This window comes from Bos grunniens, chromosome 1 (assembly GCF_055505025.1).
Source record: "Bos grunniens cultivar Pamir isolate PY7600 chromosome 1, Bosgru_T2T1.0, whole genome shotgun sequence".
NCBI classification, from domain to species: domain Eukaryota; kingdom Metazoa; phylum Chordata; class Mammalia; order Artiodactyla; family Bovidae; genus Bos; species Bos grunniens.
In genome coordinates, this window is record NC_141165.1 from 152,032,198 (window position 1) to 152,050,247 (window position 18,050).

Here is an 18,050-nt window from a genome sequence, read left to right on the forward strand (position 1 = left end):
GCACACACACACATACATGCCAAATTTTTGTTTTCAGGCAATTTCGAACTAGTCTTTCCTAAGATATCAACTAGACCTTTCAAAGATGTTGATAATGTTATTTGTTCAAAATATTTTTCAACTTGCAAAATCCTCTGAAATTTTATAAGGACTTGTACAACCTGGAAAACTCAATCATCTAAATGCATGGCACAGTTGGAAAAATGGACAGAGAATAAGGATATACTTCTTGGAAACTTTTGACCAGGTATTCAGAGTTTCTCAGGTTATCCCAGAGAGGTTGTTACTAACACCCAAAGCTGGTCCCATACCTGAAAAAGCCCTAAGTAAATGTGCCCATACATTGGAACTTGAGAAAGTTTCTTGAAACTCAAGAAACATGTTTTATGGGACTATAACCGTATTGCTAAGCTTTTGCTGAGATTTGTAAGCAACATTTGAATAGTGTATTTTTGTCAGGTTTGTTCTCGGACATTATCCTAGTATCTAAGTAAAGCATAGCAACAGTATTGTTTAAAGAATTGTACGACTGTGATGTTAAAAGGAGGAACATCTATATCATACCTGAATAATTTGTTGGCTATCCTAGGAAATATTTGAAGGTTGATGTGAGTTCCAGCAGGCTTTCTGGCTACAGAACAGCATTACCCCAATGTAAGACTTTAATCTCTTACTTAATCTTTACTTAATATTTAATCTACTACTCTAACCTAACTTTATTCCATTTTTATTCTGTATTCAGATAATCAGCTGATTGAAAATATTTTTATTTCTAATGAATCATTTAGAAATACAAATAAATTACATAACATTAAAGATTTCACACTCTTCTTGTGTGATTTAGTCAGAGCATATGACCAGGATTAAGAGATTTTTTTTTTTTTTTTAAGTGTTAGGCTGTCTCTACTTTATACATGGAAAAAATATGGGATATAACTAAAAATCTTCAATAACAATAAATGCTAATTGTGTTTTCAAAAAAGAAAACAAATAACAATTGCATGCATATTTTATAAATGCTCATTAGCTGTTAAAAGAAAAAAGCAAAAATCGTTAGAAAATTATGGAACAATTCCACCCCCCACCCCACCACAAGCACAAGAAAAAAAGTCATGTTGGAAATTTCTCTGGTGAGTTACTATTTTTCTGTCTAATCAGTGGATCAAAAGCAGATTCAGATTATATTTGTTTTAATTTTTAACACATGACCTAAGTTTCTATTCATGTTGATAGGTGAAAGAGTAAAAAATGTTCTCACATTTTTCCTAGAAGTCTTTTGTTATACATTCAAAACATTTACTTTCATCTCACAGATAGATCAATGAAATTTTAGCGCAGAATTATGATAATATTGATTACACTAAGAATGTCACAATAATAATAATTATATTGATTACTGCTTGTCATCCTCATGTATACTGTCCCCAGAGAGATTAACCAAATGAAAAGGGAATAGAAATTCTTCTCTTCTGCATCAAATTATTAATATATATATAGTCTGATTCTTCTACAGAGTAACTTACCTTTATTTCTCCTGCTGAGCCCACTATGGTGCTACATACAACCCCTAGACAATGCTGACTGAAAGAACAGATGGTGAATTTTTGATCTGCTATGTTTTGTTTTGTTTTTATTTAGGCTTGAATTTTAACATTGCTCATTGCTTAGTTACACTCAAAAGCAGATAAACAAGAAATTGGTAAGTACAATTCTCTGTATGAGAAGAGTAAAAACATTAAAGAAACACAGGTATTGATTTATGAGAACAATCTTCATAAAATAAGTTGTCATAATTCAGCTCTAATAACTATCACCAAAACTTTTAAAATGGTCTATCTGAGAACTTTCAGGGAGAAAATACTTGCAGAGCGAACACTGCATAGTCATCACGGAAATCAGGACAGCAGGGTTCTCTCCCAATTTTGTCACTAATTTTTAAGGGAAAATCATTTGTTCCAAGATACTTGCCTGCAAAATCATGCTATAAATCCTTCAACATAGGCTTCAACAGTATATGAACCAGAAATTTCCAGATATACAAACTGGATTTAGGAAAGGCAGAGGAACCAGAGATCAAATTGCCAACATCCTCTGGATCATAGAAAAAGCAAGAGAATTCCTGAAAAACATCTGTCTCATTGACTATGCTAAAGCCTTTCACCGTGTGGATCACAACAACCCGTGGAAAACTCTTAAGGAGATGGGAATACCCGATCACCTTATCTGCCTCCTGAGAAACTTTTATGCAGGTCAAGAAACAATAGTTAGAACTGGACCTGGAAAAATGGACTGGTTAAAAATTGGAAATGGAGTACATCAAGGCTATATACTGTCACCCTGCTAATTTAACTTATATGCAGAGTACATCATGTGAAATGCCAGACTGGATGACTCACAAGCTGGAATCAAGATTGCCTAGAGAAATTTCAATAACCAAAAATATGCAGATGATACCACACAAATGGCAAGTGAAGAGGAACTAAAGAGCCTCTTGATGAAGGTAAAAGAAAAGAGTGAAAAAGCTGGCTTAAAACTCTACATTCAAAAAACTAAGATCATAGCATCCAGTCCCATCACTTCATGGGAAACAAATGGGGAAAAAGTGGAAGCAGTGACATTGTATTTTCTTGATCTCCAAAATCTCGGCTTATGGTGACTGCAGCCATGAAATAAAAAGACTCCTTGAAAGAAAAGCTGTGACAAACCTAATTATGACAAACAGCACATTAAAAAGCAGAGATATCACTTTGCCGACAAAGGTCTGTATAATAAAACCCATGGTTTTTCCAGTAGTCATGTACAGATATGAAAGTTGGACTACAAGTAAAGGCTGAGAACAGAGGACTTGATGATTTGAACTGTGGTGTTGGAGAAGACTTTTGAGAGTCCCTTGGACTGCAAGGAATCAAACCAATTAATCCTAAAGGAAATCAACCCTGAATATTCAGAAGAACTGATGCTGAAGCTGAAACTCCAATAATTTGGCCATCTGAAGTGAAGAGCTGACTCATTGGAAAAGACCCTGATGTTGGGAAAGATTGAGGGCAAGAGGAGAAGGCAGAGACAGAGGATGAGATGGTTGGATGGTATCACCAAATCAATGGACATGATTTTGAGCAAAATCAGAGAGATAGTGAAGGACAGGGAAGCCTGGTGTGCTGTAGTCCATGGTGTCCCAAAGAGTCAGACAAGACTTGGCAACTGAACAAGCACAATTACCTTGCCTACAAGATTATGAAGCAGCATTGTAGAGTTTTAACATTGCATTCAGGTCTCTATGATTTCACTTTTTGTTCTTTTATAAAATTACTGTTGTTTAATCACTGAGTTCTGTCTGTCTCTTGTGACCTCAAGGACTGTAATCAGCTAACTCCTCTGTCCATGGGATTTCCAAGGTAAGAATATTGGAGTGGGTTGCCATTTCCTTCTTCAGGGGATCTTCCTGTCCCAGGGATTGAACTCAGGTCTCCTGCATTGGCAGATGGTTCCTCTACTGCTGAACTATGAAGGAAGCTCTTTTCAAAATTATATTTGCCCAATTTATGCCAAATATTATTTGGGTCATATCATTTTCTGAAGATATAATTCAATTTTATGAAAACAGTTTAGAAACTCTGGTATTCTACTTATTCTGTTCCTCAATTCTTTTATTTCAATAAAATGATTACTTTTGAAGGGAGAATGTTTTACTGAAATTCATCTTTATATAATTTTTAAAAAATCCTTCAATGATAATCTTGTTCAGTAGAAGATAAACAATGTTTTGCTCCTTGGTAATATTTCTGTGCATTTATTCTTCTTAATGAATTACAATATTTCAGTGTAGCGATGACTATGCAAATGAAAGACTTTGTTCCCATAGGAGGGTAAGTGAGATGAGTGAGCTGAATGAGCAAATTTCACATTTTTATTATACAGATTGTCAAAGACTTTTAGGTCATTTAAGTCAGTGTTATTTTACATGTATAACCAAGTAGATGAAAGCAGAAGATTATGAACGAAAGAAGACATTATAAAATATAATTAAAAGATACACGGAAAAATAGAACTTACTTTCCCTAAAAATTTAGAAATATGGATTTTAAGATTTAGGAAATGCAAGTTTGGTCTGACTACAGTTTTAATTAAATACGGATAACTAGCAACTATAAATGGGTACATCTAACATGACTTGTTTTTATAAAAAAATTAAAGGACTTAATCCTTGTGTTTATAACTGTCAAAGAGCAAAATTACATATAGGTAAAGGCAATGGCACCCCACTCCAGTCCTCTTGCCTGGAAAATCCCATGGACGGAGGGGCCTGATGGGCTGCAGTCCATGGGGTCGATAGGAGTCGGACACAACTGAGCGACTTCACTTTCACTTTTCACTTTCCTGCACTGGAGAAGGAAATGGCAACCCACTCCAGTGTTCTTGCCTGGAGAATCCCAGGGATGGGGGAGCCTGGTGGGCTGCCGTCTATGGGGTCGCACAGAGTCGGACACAACTGAAGCGACTTAGCAGTATGTTACACATAACTGAGTTAAATGAACCACAAAGAGCCATATTTTTTATTTCCAATTAGAACATTTATTGGTCACCAACATAAGTCATCTGATAGTGCCCAAGCAAACAAATGCCAGGAGACATGTGACGGACATGCTTATAAATAATAATTTCTCTGAAATTCTTAAGTTTTTCATGCTAAATAGGCCTAGGGTTGTCTCAATTCATTGACTGAATAATGTTATGTCAAATCCACTCATGGAAGCGGATGTTGGGTTACTAGAGCCAGAGTTTAGTAGAAGCTGGAGAAACCACATCTTCTAAAGAACAGTGGACGGTGACAGCAGCCAGAGCCAAAGCTTCCGAAACCAGAGCCACATCTGTAGCCTCCAAAGCCAGAGCCAAAGCCCAGCGAGCGGAAGCTGCCGCATCCACAGCCACGGCCAAAGCCCAGGCCGCCAAAGCCTCCGCAGCCGTAGCCCAGGCCGCCGTAGTGGTTGCTGTAATGGCTCATGGTGTCGGGGTGGGGAGTCCGGTTTGCTGATCGAGACCAGGTCCTGAGTGTGGGTGTCAGCTCGTGCGGAGGGATGCTTATATACCCTGGTCAGAACACATGGTGATACATGAGGCCATTTCTTTGTATCATTGTATACTTGAGGCAAATTGCTAATCTGTTTGCTGACACAAGGAGAGGCACACACGCTCATTAAATTGTTTGAGATTGCATAACTGCCTGGTTAAAATGTTCTTGAACTCATTACATTCTTTTTTAATGAGAGAAGAAAATATCTTTAAAGTCACAAAATAAAAATTCCCTGAATAGAATTCATTACTAAGCACATTGCATCATTCATATTGGGCAGTATTTTCTTATTGAATATTATCTCATTTCTCATTTTCATATCATTCTTTGGATTCTTGTGTATTAATTCCTCCTAGATTTAGATACATTGATCATAGATTTAGATAGATACATAGATACATAGATTTAGATACATTTGATCAAGATTAAATTTTTTAAATCTATAAAATTCTTTAAAGAAATATCAAATTTATTTCCATTTATACATTATGTACATAAAGAAATTATATAATATACATGTATATGATATATATACACACAAGAGTATACTATTTGATTTTATGTAACAACTTACAAAACATTTTTTTGGTTTATCAACATAAAATTTATTTCAGGAACTGACAGACTAACAAAAGGAATGAATTCACTTTCATAATCAGTTTGAAAACCATGAAAAAATATTTTCTTTACATTGTTATCCACTTTTCCAAACTGGACAATACCCTAATATCTTAAGATGAAGGTGAATTTGTCTCTATGCTTTACAGTTACCATTTTTCTTCTCTTATGTACACTTCTTCATTATCCGTATGTTACTCTCTTATTCAGCATTTCTTTAAATCTCATTCTACAGTCATTCCTAATACATGCTTGCACCACCTAGAATTTTGCTTTTACCTCTTTCCCAATCAATATTTTATCCCTCTATTCATGACTCTAGTTTTATCATATTATTTTTGCCTTTAAAATTTCTCTAACAGTTCTGACTGTCCAAGTCCCTTATTTTCTTTCTCTCAGGCAATCAGTGATTTTTTTTTCATAAATTGCTTACTTATTAACTCTTTAGATATAATAAAAAGATTTAGATGCTTTTAAAAATTATACAATATTTCTAACACAGCTTCTTAAAATCCTGATGCCTTGAATATTGCCAAAAATGAATGTAGTGATGAAATGACTGAGACAGGAACAGGTATTTGATGCAGTTGGCCAGTCTTCTGGTTTTTCTTGGTTCACTCCGTGAAGATAGTAAATCTAACCTATGTTCAAGTTCCTCTGAATGTGACCATATCTTGGACTTGAGTCTTTAACAACATGTTTACCTTCTATTACTTAATCATGTTACAGAGTTGTTTTGTTTTGTTTTGTTATTGGTGCTTTGTTTTGATTTGTCTTGAGGTTTATAAATGACATTTTCATTGAGATATAGTTGACAAGTATTATTGTATTGGTTTCAGGTGTACAGTGTAGTGATTCAATATTTGTACACATTGCAAATTGATCACCTCAGTAAGTCTAATTAAATCCATACCACACATTTGCAATTTTTTTCCTGTGATAAAAACTATTAAGTTTTACTCCCTTAATAATTTCCAAGTGTACAATATGGTGTTACTAACCATATCCCCTCTGCTGTACCTTAGATGCCCAAGATACATATTTTATAACTTGAAGTTTGTAACTTCTGAGCACTTTCCCCCATTTTGCCCAAGCCTCTGCACCTGTCTCTGGCAACCACCAATATGCTCTATCTGTGAGTTCAAATTTTTGTTTTTTTAACCCTACATAAATATGAGATCATATAATATTTGTCTCTTTTTTTGTCCTTTTTCAATTAGCATAATACTTTCAAAGTCCGTCTATGTTGTTGCCAGTAGAAAAATGTCTTTCTTTTTATGGCTGAATATTACTTCATTTTACACATAACACATTTTCCTTGATTTTTCCATCAATTGTCTCTTAAGTTAATTCCATACCCAGGCTATTCTTAATAACATACTCATGATCAGACGCTTCAGTCATGTCTGACTCTTTGTGACGTTATGGACCATACCTCACCAGGCTCCTCTGTCTGTGGGATTCTCTAGGCAAGAACATTGGGGTGAACTGCCATGCCCTCCTCCAGGGAATCTTCCCAACCCAGGGATTGAACCCAAGTCTCCTACGTCTCCTGCATTGACAGGCAGGTTCTTTACCATAGTGCCAACTGGGGAGCCATAAATAAAATATGTGCTGTGCTTAGTCACTCAGTTGTGTCCGACTCTTTGTGATCCATGGACTGTAGGACTACCAGGCTTCTCTGTCCATGGGAATTCTCCAGGAAAGAATACTGAAGTGGGTTGCCATGCCCTCTTCCAAGGGGATCTTCTGAACCCAAGGATCCAATCCAGATCTGCAATCCAGCATTGCAGTTGGATTTTTTACTGTTTGAACCACCAGGGAAGCCCAAGAATACTGGAATGGGTAGCCTATCCCTTCTCCAGAGGATCTTCCCGGTCAAGAAATTGAACTGGGGTCTTCTGCATTGCAGGAGGATTTTTTACCAGCTGAGTTCTCAGGGAAGCCCCAAGTAATGTATATGGGGTTGCAAATATATTTTCTTTTTTTCTTTGTTTTGCAAAACCACAGGACTTGTGGGATCTCAGTTTCCTGACAAGGAATTGAGCCTGATACCTGGTAATGAAAGCCCAGAATCTTAACCACTAGGCCACTAGGAAACTCCACTCAAATTCAGTTAGTGTCTTAATGATGTTTTTGATAATATATTTTCCCAACCAGATTTATTTACGGTTTTTCCAAACAAAAAACTTGCCAAATTAATAAAATAATAAATTCTGCAGGCCACAACTTGTAATAACTACCTAAGAAGAATTATTAACTCAAATGGCTTTCAGCTTTTAAAGGAATATTTAACTCAAAATACAATCAATGCTACTGTTAAATCCTCCTTTCTCTTTTAACAAACTTTATTCTACCTTAATTTTTTTATTCTGAAAAAGAAAGTAGTTGTCAAAGACTATTTTTTTTCTCATGAGTAATTTTGAAGTCAAATAATGACAAAGAAATCTAAGTTTAAGCATCCCATAAATAATTAAGCAAATCTGCTAGACTGATTGTGATAAGGGCTAATTTATGTTCTTATTGTCAATGAAAATAGCTATGTTCATGTGATATAAAAAACAATAGATTTTACAATTTTTTAAAAAGCTGAAAGATGAAATATAGCATTAATTTATTTTGTATTTTCAAAGAAAATAGTAATATATAAATACATAATTAAGAACAAAAAATGTGAATGAATACTATAAGATATATGAATCAGGTATTTTTTATATATTTTATTCTGGGTAAAATAATAGAACAATAGTAATATCCTTTGGATATTAATTATCTTTGAAAACTGAGAAATGTATATTTCTTTTGAAAGTCCTTTGCAGAGTGCCTTTTGTGGTTAATTCAATGGATTCTAAGACTTGGGCAATTCTTTGTTAATCTTTTTAGGAACTGCTACAAGAAGATAATGAGTTGATTGGATCAACAGTGCTCGGATCCTGTTTTGACATGCTAAATGATGAAAATATATTTTTCCATTAGCCAAATTGTAGCTTTTATTTGGAAGCCAAGGGCATTTCTGATGGCTCAGTGGTAAAGAATCCACCTGACAATGAAGAAGACAGAGGTTTGATCCCTGGGTTGGGAAGATCCCCTGATGAAGGAAATGGCAATTCACTACAGTATTATTGTCTGGAAAATCTCATGGACAGTTGAGCTTGGCAGGCTACAGTTCATAGGGTCACTAAAGAGTTGGACACAAACAGGGGAGCCCGAATTAGTGACTAAACAGCAACAACAAAGGGCACTTCTACCGTGAACTCAAAATGTGTTCCACAGACGAAACTGATTGAATTGTAAAGTAGAATGTAATAAAACATGATAATGCATTTTTTTTGGAAATGTCATACACAATCCTTCTCTATCTAATGACACTGATGATTTTAGTTTTAGCCGTATAGAGCAAGTTCCTAAACTTGGAACTATTACCTGATTGCATGCGTGCTGCTCAGTCGCTTCACTCCTGTCCAACTCTTTTGGACCCATAGACCATAGCCTGACAGGCTCCTCTCTTCATGGGATTTTTCTGGCAAGAATACTGGAGTGGGTTGCCAGGCCCTTCTCTAGGGGATCTTCCAGACCCAGAAAACAAACCTCTGTCTCCTGCGTTAGCAGGCAACTCATTACCACTGAGCTATTCAGGAAGCCCTTTTAAAAATTATATTTGCCAATTTATACCAAATATTACTGGGTTTATATCATTATCCGAAGATATCATTCAGTTTTAGGGAAGTAATTGAGAAAATCTGGTATTTTACCTAGTCTATTTCTCATTAAATGATCATTTTTGAAGTGAAAATATTTTACTGAAATTCCTCTCTATATAATTTTTTAAGTATTATCAAATTGTAATTTTGATCAGTTGAAGATTAACAATGTTTTACTCCTTGATAAATGTTCTGTTCACTTATTGTCCTTCTTGTTGTTCAATTGTGAAGTTGTGTCTGACTTTGTGCAACCCCATGAACTGCAACACGCCAGGCTTCCTTGTCCTTCACTATCTCCCGGAGTTTGCTCAAACTCTTGTCCTTCAAGTTGGTGATGCCACCCAACCATCTCATCTTCTGTTACCCACTTCTTTTCCTACCCTCAATCTTTCCCAGCATCAGGGTCTTTTCCAGTGAATTCTTACTGGATTACAAATACTTCAGTGTAGTAATGATGATACAGATGAAGGACTGTGTTTCCATAAGAGGGTGAGATGAGTGAGTTGAGTGACCAAAGTTCATGTTTTTATTGTGCAGTTAATGACTTTTAGATCATTTAAGTCAGTCTTACGTTACATGCATAACAGACTAGATGAAAGTAGAAGATTGTGAAGAAAGGAAGATAACATAAAATTCAAACAGTCACAGGAAAACAGAATTTACTTTCTCTAAAAATTTAAAAATATGGATTTTAAGTATTCTGAAATGCAAGCATTCTCTGATATAGTTTTAATAATATGGCTGACTACCAGTTATGAATAGCTATATCTAAGATGACTTATTTTCATAAAAAATTAACAGAGATAATCCTTATATTTATAATTGACTAACAGCAAAATTATATATAAGTATGTACACATAACTGAGTTAAATGAACCACAAAGAGCCATATTTTTTATTTCCAATTAGATCATTTATTGGTCATCAGCATAAGTCATCTGCTAGTGTCCAAGCTAACAAATGCCAGGAGACATGCTTCTAAATAATAAATTTTCTGAAATTCTTAGGTTTTTCATGCTAAATAGGCCTAGGGCAATTTCAGTTCATCGACTGAATAATGTTATGTCAAATCCACTCATGGAAGCGGATGTTGGGTTACTAGAGCCAGAGTTTAGTAAAAGCTGGAGAAACCACATCTTCTAAAGAACAGTGGACGGTGACAGCAGCCAGACCCAAAGCTTCCGAAACCAGAGCCACATCTGTAGCCTCCGAAGCCCGAGCCGAAGCCCAGCGAGCGGAAGCTGCCGCATCCACAGCCACGGCCAAAGCCCAGGCCGCCAAAGCCTCCGTAGCCGTAGCCCAGGCCGCCGTAGTGGTTGCTGTAATGGCTCATGGTGTCAGGGGTGGGGAGTCCGGTTTGCTGTTCAAGACCAGGTCCTGAGTGTGGATGTCAGCTCGTGCAGAGAGATGCTTATATACCCTGGTCACAACACGTGGTGATACATGAGGCCATTTCTTTGTATCATTCAAAAGTATGAATTTACTTGAGGCAAATTGCTAATCTGTTTGCTGACAAAAGGAGAGGCACACACACTCATTAAATTGTTTGAGATTGCATAACTGCCTGGTTAAAATGTTCTTGAACTCATTACATTCTTTTTTAATGAGAGAAGAAAATATCTTCAAAGTCACAAAATAAAAATTCCCTAAACAGAAGTCTTCGTTTACTAAGCACACTGCGTCATTCATACTTGATGGTGTTTCCTCCTTGAACATTTTTTTCATTTTCAAAGCATTCTTTGGATTGTCGTGTATTAATTCCACCTAGATTTAAATACAATGATCAAAATTAAGATTTTTAAATCTATAAAATTCTCTAAAGAAATATCAAATTTATTTCCCATTTGTATATACATATATAGATTATATATAATATGCACACATATAATATATATATATATATATACACACACACACACACACACATACAGAAGAAAACTACTTTGATTTTATCGAACAGCTGGCAAAACATCTTTGGTTTATCAACATAATAAAATTTATTTCAGGAACTGAGGGACTATCTAATGGAACAAGCTCACTTTTTATAATCAGTCTGAAAACTATGAAAAAATATTCTCTTTATATCATTATGTACTTTCCCAAAATAGACAATACCCAAAATATCTAAAAATATAGATGATTTTTTTTGAGAAAAAACAATCTTTTTAATAAGTGATGGTGGAGAAAATTTCATTCTTGTTGAAGACTGAAATTAGTACAATTCTGTAGTACAATACACAAAAATAGACACAAAATGGGGTTAAGACCTAAATTTAATACTAGATACTATAAAGCTTTTAGTTTTCATTGATCTTTGGTATTGATGTATTCACCTATATTTTATTTATTTCTGCTCTGATTATTTCGAATTTCTTTCCTTCACATAACTTTGAGTTTTTTTGTTCTTTCTCTAGTTGCTTTAAGTATAAAGTTAGTTTGTTTATTTGAGATTCTTCTGTTTCCTGAGGTAAGATTTTCTGTCTGAATAATCTCTGCACTGATAAAAGAAGGATTTTAAAGTCCCCCATTTTCATTGTCTAACTGACTTGATTTCTTTTTATGGCCATGCTCCTATCTTGCTGCTGCTGCTGCTGCTGCTGCTAAGTTGCTTCAGTCATGTCTGTGTGACTCCATAGACGGCAGCCCACCAGACTCCCGGTCCCTGGGATCCTCCAGGCAAGAACACTGGAGTGGGTTGCCATTTCCTTCTCCAGTGCATGAAAGTGAAAAGTGAAAGTGAAGTCGCTCAGTTGTGTCTGACTCGTAGCGACCCCATGGACTGCAGCCTACCAGGCTCCTCTGTCCATGGGATTTTCCAGGCAAGAGTTCTGGAGTGGGGTGCCATTGCCTTCTCCGGCTCCCATCTTGAGTGCATATAAATTTACAACTGTCATATCTTCTTGGATCCATCCATTCATCGTGATGCAGTGGGCTTCTCTGTCTCTTGTGACAGTTTGTATTTTAGTGTCTGACGTGAGCACTGCTGCTCCAGCATTCTTTTGATATCCATTTGCATAAAATATTTTTTGCCATCCTTTCACTTTCAATTTGTATGTGCTCCTAGATCTGAAGCAGTTCTCTTGTAGACAGCGTATATATGAATTTGTATTTGTATCCATTCGGCCAGTCTATGTTTTTTGTTTGGAACATTTAATCCATCTACATTTAAGGTAATTATCAATCTGTATGTTATTATTGCCATTTTGCTAATTACTTTGGATTTACTTTTGTTAGGGCAGGGTATATTTTCTATGAAGAGTCAGCTGTCTACTATATTGTGCAATATCCCGGGTAACATTAACCTCTGCATCTTGTACTACTACGTTCTTTATAAACAGTGCTTCCTATTTCAGAATAACATTAGCATTTAGTTCAGTTCAGTTCAGTCGCTCAGTCGTGTCAGACTCTTTGCGACCCTGTGAATCGCAGCACTCCAGGCCTCCCTGTCCATCACCAACTCCCGGAATTCACCCAAACTCATGTGCATCGAGTCGGTGATGCCATCCAGCCATCTCATCCTCTGTCGTCCCCTTCTCCTCCTGACCCCAATCCCTCCCAGCATCAGGGTCTTTTCCAATGAGTCAACTCTTCGCATGAGGTGGCCAAAGTATTGGAGTTTCAGCTTCAGCATCAGTCCTTCCAGGACTGATTCCTTTAGGATGGACTGGTTGGATCTCTGTACATATTAAAAAAAAAAAAAAAAAACAACCTGGCTTAAAACTCAACATGCAAAGAAGTAAGATCATGGCATCAGGTCCCATCACTTCATGGCAAATAGATGAGTACAAAATGTAAACAGTAATAGACTTTATTTTCTTGGGCTCCAAAATCACTGAGGACAGTGATTGCAGCCACAAAATTAAGAGATTTCTCCTTGGAAGAAAAGCTATGACAATCCTAGACAGCATATTAAAAAGCAGAGAAATCATTTTGCCTACTAAGGTCTGTCTAGTCAAAGCTATGGTTTTCTCAGTAGTCATGTATGGATGTGAGAGTTGGACCATAAAGAAGGCTGAGCACTGAAGAACTGATGCTTTCCAATTGTAACGCTGAGGAAGACTCTTGAGAGCCCCTTGGTCAGCAAGGAGATCAAACCAGTCAATCCTAGAGGAAACTAACCCTGAATATTCATTGGAAGGACTGATGCTGAAGTTGAAGCTCCAGTACTTTGGCCACCTGATGTGAAGAACTGACTCATGAAAAGACCCTGATGCTGGGAGAGATTGAAGGCAGGAGGAGAAGGGAATCCCAGAAGGTGAGATGGTTGAATGGCATCACTGACTCAGTGGACATGAGTTTGAACCACTCCAGGAAGGTAGTGAAGGACAGGGAAGCCTGGCATGCTGCACTCCATAGCGTCACAAAGAGTCAGAGATGACTGAGTGATTGAACAACAACAATTGTGCATATAACACACCTTCCTCACTTTTCACTGTTGTGTTACATGTGGAAATAACGCACCTGACAACAACTTTAAGATATTAACAGCAACCAAAATATTACCCGTGTTGGTCAATCCAGGCATTCTATTTACCATAAAATAGGTTTTGAAAATTTTACAGACCACATTTATCCACTGTTTGGAAAAGACTGGCCCACCACCAATCACTCTGATTCTGTGTTAGAATCAGCAATAGCCAGAGCATCAAAATCCACTAACAGATAACCTTGATCACAGTGAATACTGTAAGCCCTAACATGAGGGCAGCAAGAGTCACCTCCTGACCCATCTTTTAAGCTACCATTCTACCTAACATTTCTAGTTTCACAATTTGGAAGCAAATTGAGTACATGGCCATGAAATCCAAGCATTTGCCATCTATCAGTGCAATTATAATGTCATAGATTCCCTCTTCCTGAGGAACTAGCAGGGTGCTGAGGAGAACCAATGGAGCCCCAGCTGAACTGGGCACAGACATGAGAAATTAAGGCAGGAAAATAGACTTCACAAGAGAATCTGCAAAAAGAACTGATCATCAGTCTAACCCAGCAAATGCAGTAGTTCCACAGAAGTGGCAGAAGGCTAAAACCAGGCAAAGAACTGAAACCTTCAGGGACAGAAATACACCAGAGTTCAGAGGATTTCCTTCTGACTGTCTGACTTGTTGCCAAGACTGTGGTAAATAAGTCTATGGTCTGTGAAAATCTGAAAAAAAAATTAGTACAAAGGTGACAGGTGGACGCACAAAGAAGAGAAAGGGACTATTTGTAATTCTCATAAAAAGAATGATCTGGTGGTTTGGTGATCCAGTGGTTAAGACTCTGCCTTGCAATGCATACCAGTTAGATCCCTGGTATGGGAAGATTCCATATGCCACAGAGCAACTAAGCCCTGTGAGAAGCAACTAATGAGTCCAATTACCGCAATTACCGAAGCTTGTGGTGCCTAGAGCCTGGGAACTGCAACAAGAGAATCCACTGCAATGAGAATCCTGTGCACTGCAATGAAGAGTAGACCCTGCTTACAGCAACTAGAGAAAGCCACATGCAGCTGCGAAGACCCACTGCAACCAAAAACTTAAGCAAATAAATACACAAATAGATAAACATTAAAAAAAAAAAAAATACTGGACCTGGAGAAAATCCTTGGTATGAGTTTATTGAGTGAATGACTGAAAAGAAAATTAGGGGTTCTGGTGATGTGTGGATACAGCAGTTTTGTATTCTGGTGAAGTTGGTGAAAGTAGTAAATAATAATAGGAATACTACCAGGCAGAAGGATATGGCAGTGCTGCAGGAGCCTTGGGTGGCCTCAGATAGCCAATCCCCCACCGTCCCTGCTGCCTGGCCTCTGTCATGGCCCTGCCCCTTCTTGAGTGGAGACTAGGACCCAGTGTGGAAAGCCCTTCATCCTGAGAAACAAGGCACAGTGGAAAAGCGGCCTCGCCCCCACCCATCACGCACCACCGGGTGCTAAACCATTTGTAGATGACCTACTTCTGGGTTGGGGTTTCCATCTTAGCAGAGCAGCTCCGTCACTGTTGTTCTTGTTGTTTAGTCTCTCAGTCATGTCCAACTCTTTGCAAACTCATGAACAGCAGCACACCAGACTTTCCTGTCCTTCGCCGTCTCCCAGAGCTTGCTCAAACTCATGTCCATTGAGTCGATGAAGCCATCCAACCATCTCATCCTCTGTCATCCCCTTCTCCTCCTGCTTTCAACCTTTCCCAACATCAGGGTCTTTTCCAGTGAGTAGGCTCTGGGCATCAGGTGGCCAAAGTATTGGAGCTTGAGCTTCAGCATCAGTCCTTTAGGTGAATATTCAGTGTTGATTTCCTTTACAATTGACTGGTTTGATCTCCTTGGTATCTCTGGTTGCCCAGATGGTAAAGTATCTGCCTGCAATGCAGGAGACCCTGGTTCGATCCATGGGTCAGGATGATCCTCTGGAGAAGGGCATGGCAATCCACTCAAGTATTCTTGCCTAGAGAATTCCATGGAGAGAGGAGCCTGGCAGGCCACAGTCCATGGGATCACAAAGAGTTGGACAGGACTGAGCAACTAACACTTCCCAAAAGTAATAATAATCCTTACATGAGAAAGAGCCTTAAGACTGACTGATGGGTTGGGACTGATGTCTATGAGGTCAGAAGCTGTGGACATAGCAGAAGAAACCAACTGGGAAATGGTGCAGGGGAGCATGTAGACCCTGACTGAGAAGGGGTCTGTGCTGAACGTCACTGGAGCAAATAGAATTGAAGGAGGTGAGGTCTTTATGTACAGCAAAGCACCAGATGGGAATTATATTTGACTCACAGTCCAAAAGGGTTAAATCTCAGACCCTAAGAGGGAAGAACAAAATGCAGATAATCTTGATTCTATACTTTACAGTTACCATTTTTCTTCTCTTCTCTACTCTTCTTCATTACCCATATATTGCTGTCGTATTCTACCTCTCTTTAAATCTGATTCTGCACTCATTCCCACCACATGCTTTGACGATCTAAATCATTTGTTCTTATCTATTTTTACAATTAATATTTTACCCCTCTATTTGGGTCTCTAGTTCTACCATAATATTTTTGCTTTTAAATTTTCTTTATTCTGTGTGTCCCAGCCCCTTATTTTCTATTAGGTAATTAGCAAATTTTTTTTTCACAATATATTACTTATTCATTAAGATTTTATATTAAAAAAAGATTTATATACTTTAAAAATTATGAAGAAACCAACACATTGTAATTTTTTAAATTAAATAAAAAATAGAAAAAATTATATTTTTAACAGAGCTTCTTAAAATCCCAATGCCTTGAATATTTCCAGAACTGAATATGCAGTGATGAAATTACTGAGACAAGAATAGATATATGAAGTTGGTGGCTAGTCATCTGCTCTTTCTTGGTTCACTCTGTAAACATGGTAAACCCTGCCCACGTTCAAGTTCCTCTGAATATGACCATATCTTGCACTTGCATCTTTAAGAACATGTTCACTTTCCATGGTTTAAACATGTTACTGAAAATTTTGCTTTGTTTTGCTACTGTTGCGTTGTTTTGATTTGCCTTGAGGTTTATAAATAATGTTTCTATTGAGATATAATTGACATATATTATTATATTAGTTTCAGGTATAAAGCATATTGATTCAGTATTTGCATATATTGCAAAATGATCATCATAATAAGTCTAATTAAATCTACTGTCACACACTTACAATTTTTTCCTGTGATAAAACTATTAACTCTTACTCTATTGATAACTTTCAAATGTACAGTGTAGTGTTTTTAACCATATTCCCTATTATATCCCTATGATATTTATTTTATAACTGGAAGTTTATAACTTTCGACCATTTTCACCCCTTTTTCTCAACCTTCAGTCCCTGTCTCTGGCAACCACCAATCTATTCTATCTGTGAGTTCAGATTTTTGTTTTTTTAATCCAGTGTATAAGTGAGATCACACAATATTTGTCTTTCTTTGTCTCATATCACTTAACATAATGCCTAGAAAGTCCTTCTATGTTGTTGCAAGTAGAAATTTTCTTTCTTTTTATTGCTGAATAATATTTCACACATTTTCTTTGTCCATTTTTCAATTAATTGTCTCTTAGGTTGATTCCAAACCTGGGCTATTGTAAATAGTGCTGCAATGAACATGGAGGGTGCAATGTGCTTTTCCTTTTTTCTTTCTTTCTTTTAGCCCTGCCATATGGCTTGTACCAAGTTGTGGAAAATTCTTAAAGAGCAGGAAATACTAGACCACCTTGCCTGCCTCCTGCAAAACCTGTATGAAGGTCAAGAAGCAAGAGTTAGAACCTGTCATGGAACAGCAAACTGGTTCCAAATTGGGAAAGGAACACAAGCTGGAATCAAGATGCTGGGAGAAATATCAATAAACTCAGATATGCAGATTTCACTACCTTTATGGCAGAAAGCAAAGAGGAAATAAAGAGCCTTTTGATGAAGCTGAGAGAGGAGAGTGAAAAAGCTGGCTTAAAACTCAACGTTTACAAAATGAAGATCATGGCATGTGGTCCCATCACTTCATGGCAAATAGATGGGGAAACAATGGAAACAGTGAGAGGCTTTATTTTCTTGGGCTCCAAAATCACTGCAGATCATGACTGCAGCCATGAAATTAAAAGATGCTTGCTCCTTGGAAGAAAAGCTATTGCAAACTTGTTGCTGTGATGCTTAGCCGTTCAGTCATTTTCGACTCC

At 37.2% G+C, this 18,050-nt stretch overlaps 2 protein-coding genes across 2 annotated transcripts; both read right to left on the minus strand.

Annotated features, from left to right (window-relative positions):
* Positions 1–4,555: 4,555 nt before the first annotated feature.
* Positions 4,556–5,051, minus strand: LOC147380317 (keratin-associated protein 19-3-like). The gene has a single exon (XM_086414623.1). It carries the CDS (start codon positions 5,000–5,002, stop codon positions 4,781–4,783), a length of 222 nt encoding a protein of 73 aa, XP_086270749.1. The 5' UTR covers positions 5,003–5,051; the 3' UTR covers positions 4,556–4,780.
* A 5,397-nt stretch (positions 5,052–10,448) lies between these two features.
* Positions 10,449–10,773, minus strand: LOC147380318 (keratin-associated protein 19-3-like). The gene has a single exon (XM_086414627.1). It carries the CDS (start codon positions 10,721–10,723, stop codon positions 10,502–10,504), a length of 222 nt encoding a protein of 73 aa, XP_086270753.1. The 5' UTR covers positions 10,724–10,773; the 3' UTR covers positions 10,449–10,501.
* Positions 10,774–18,050: the final 7,277 nt, after the last annotated feature.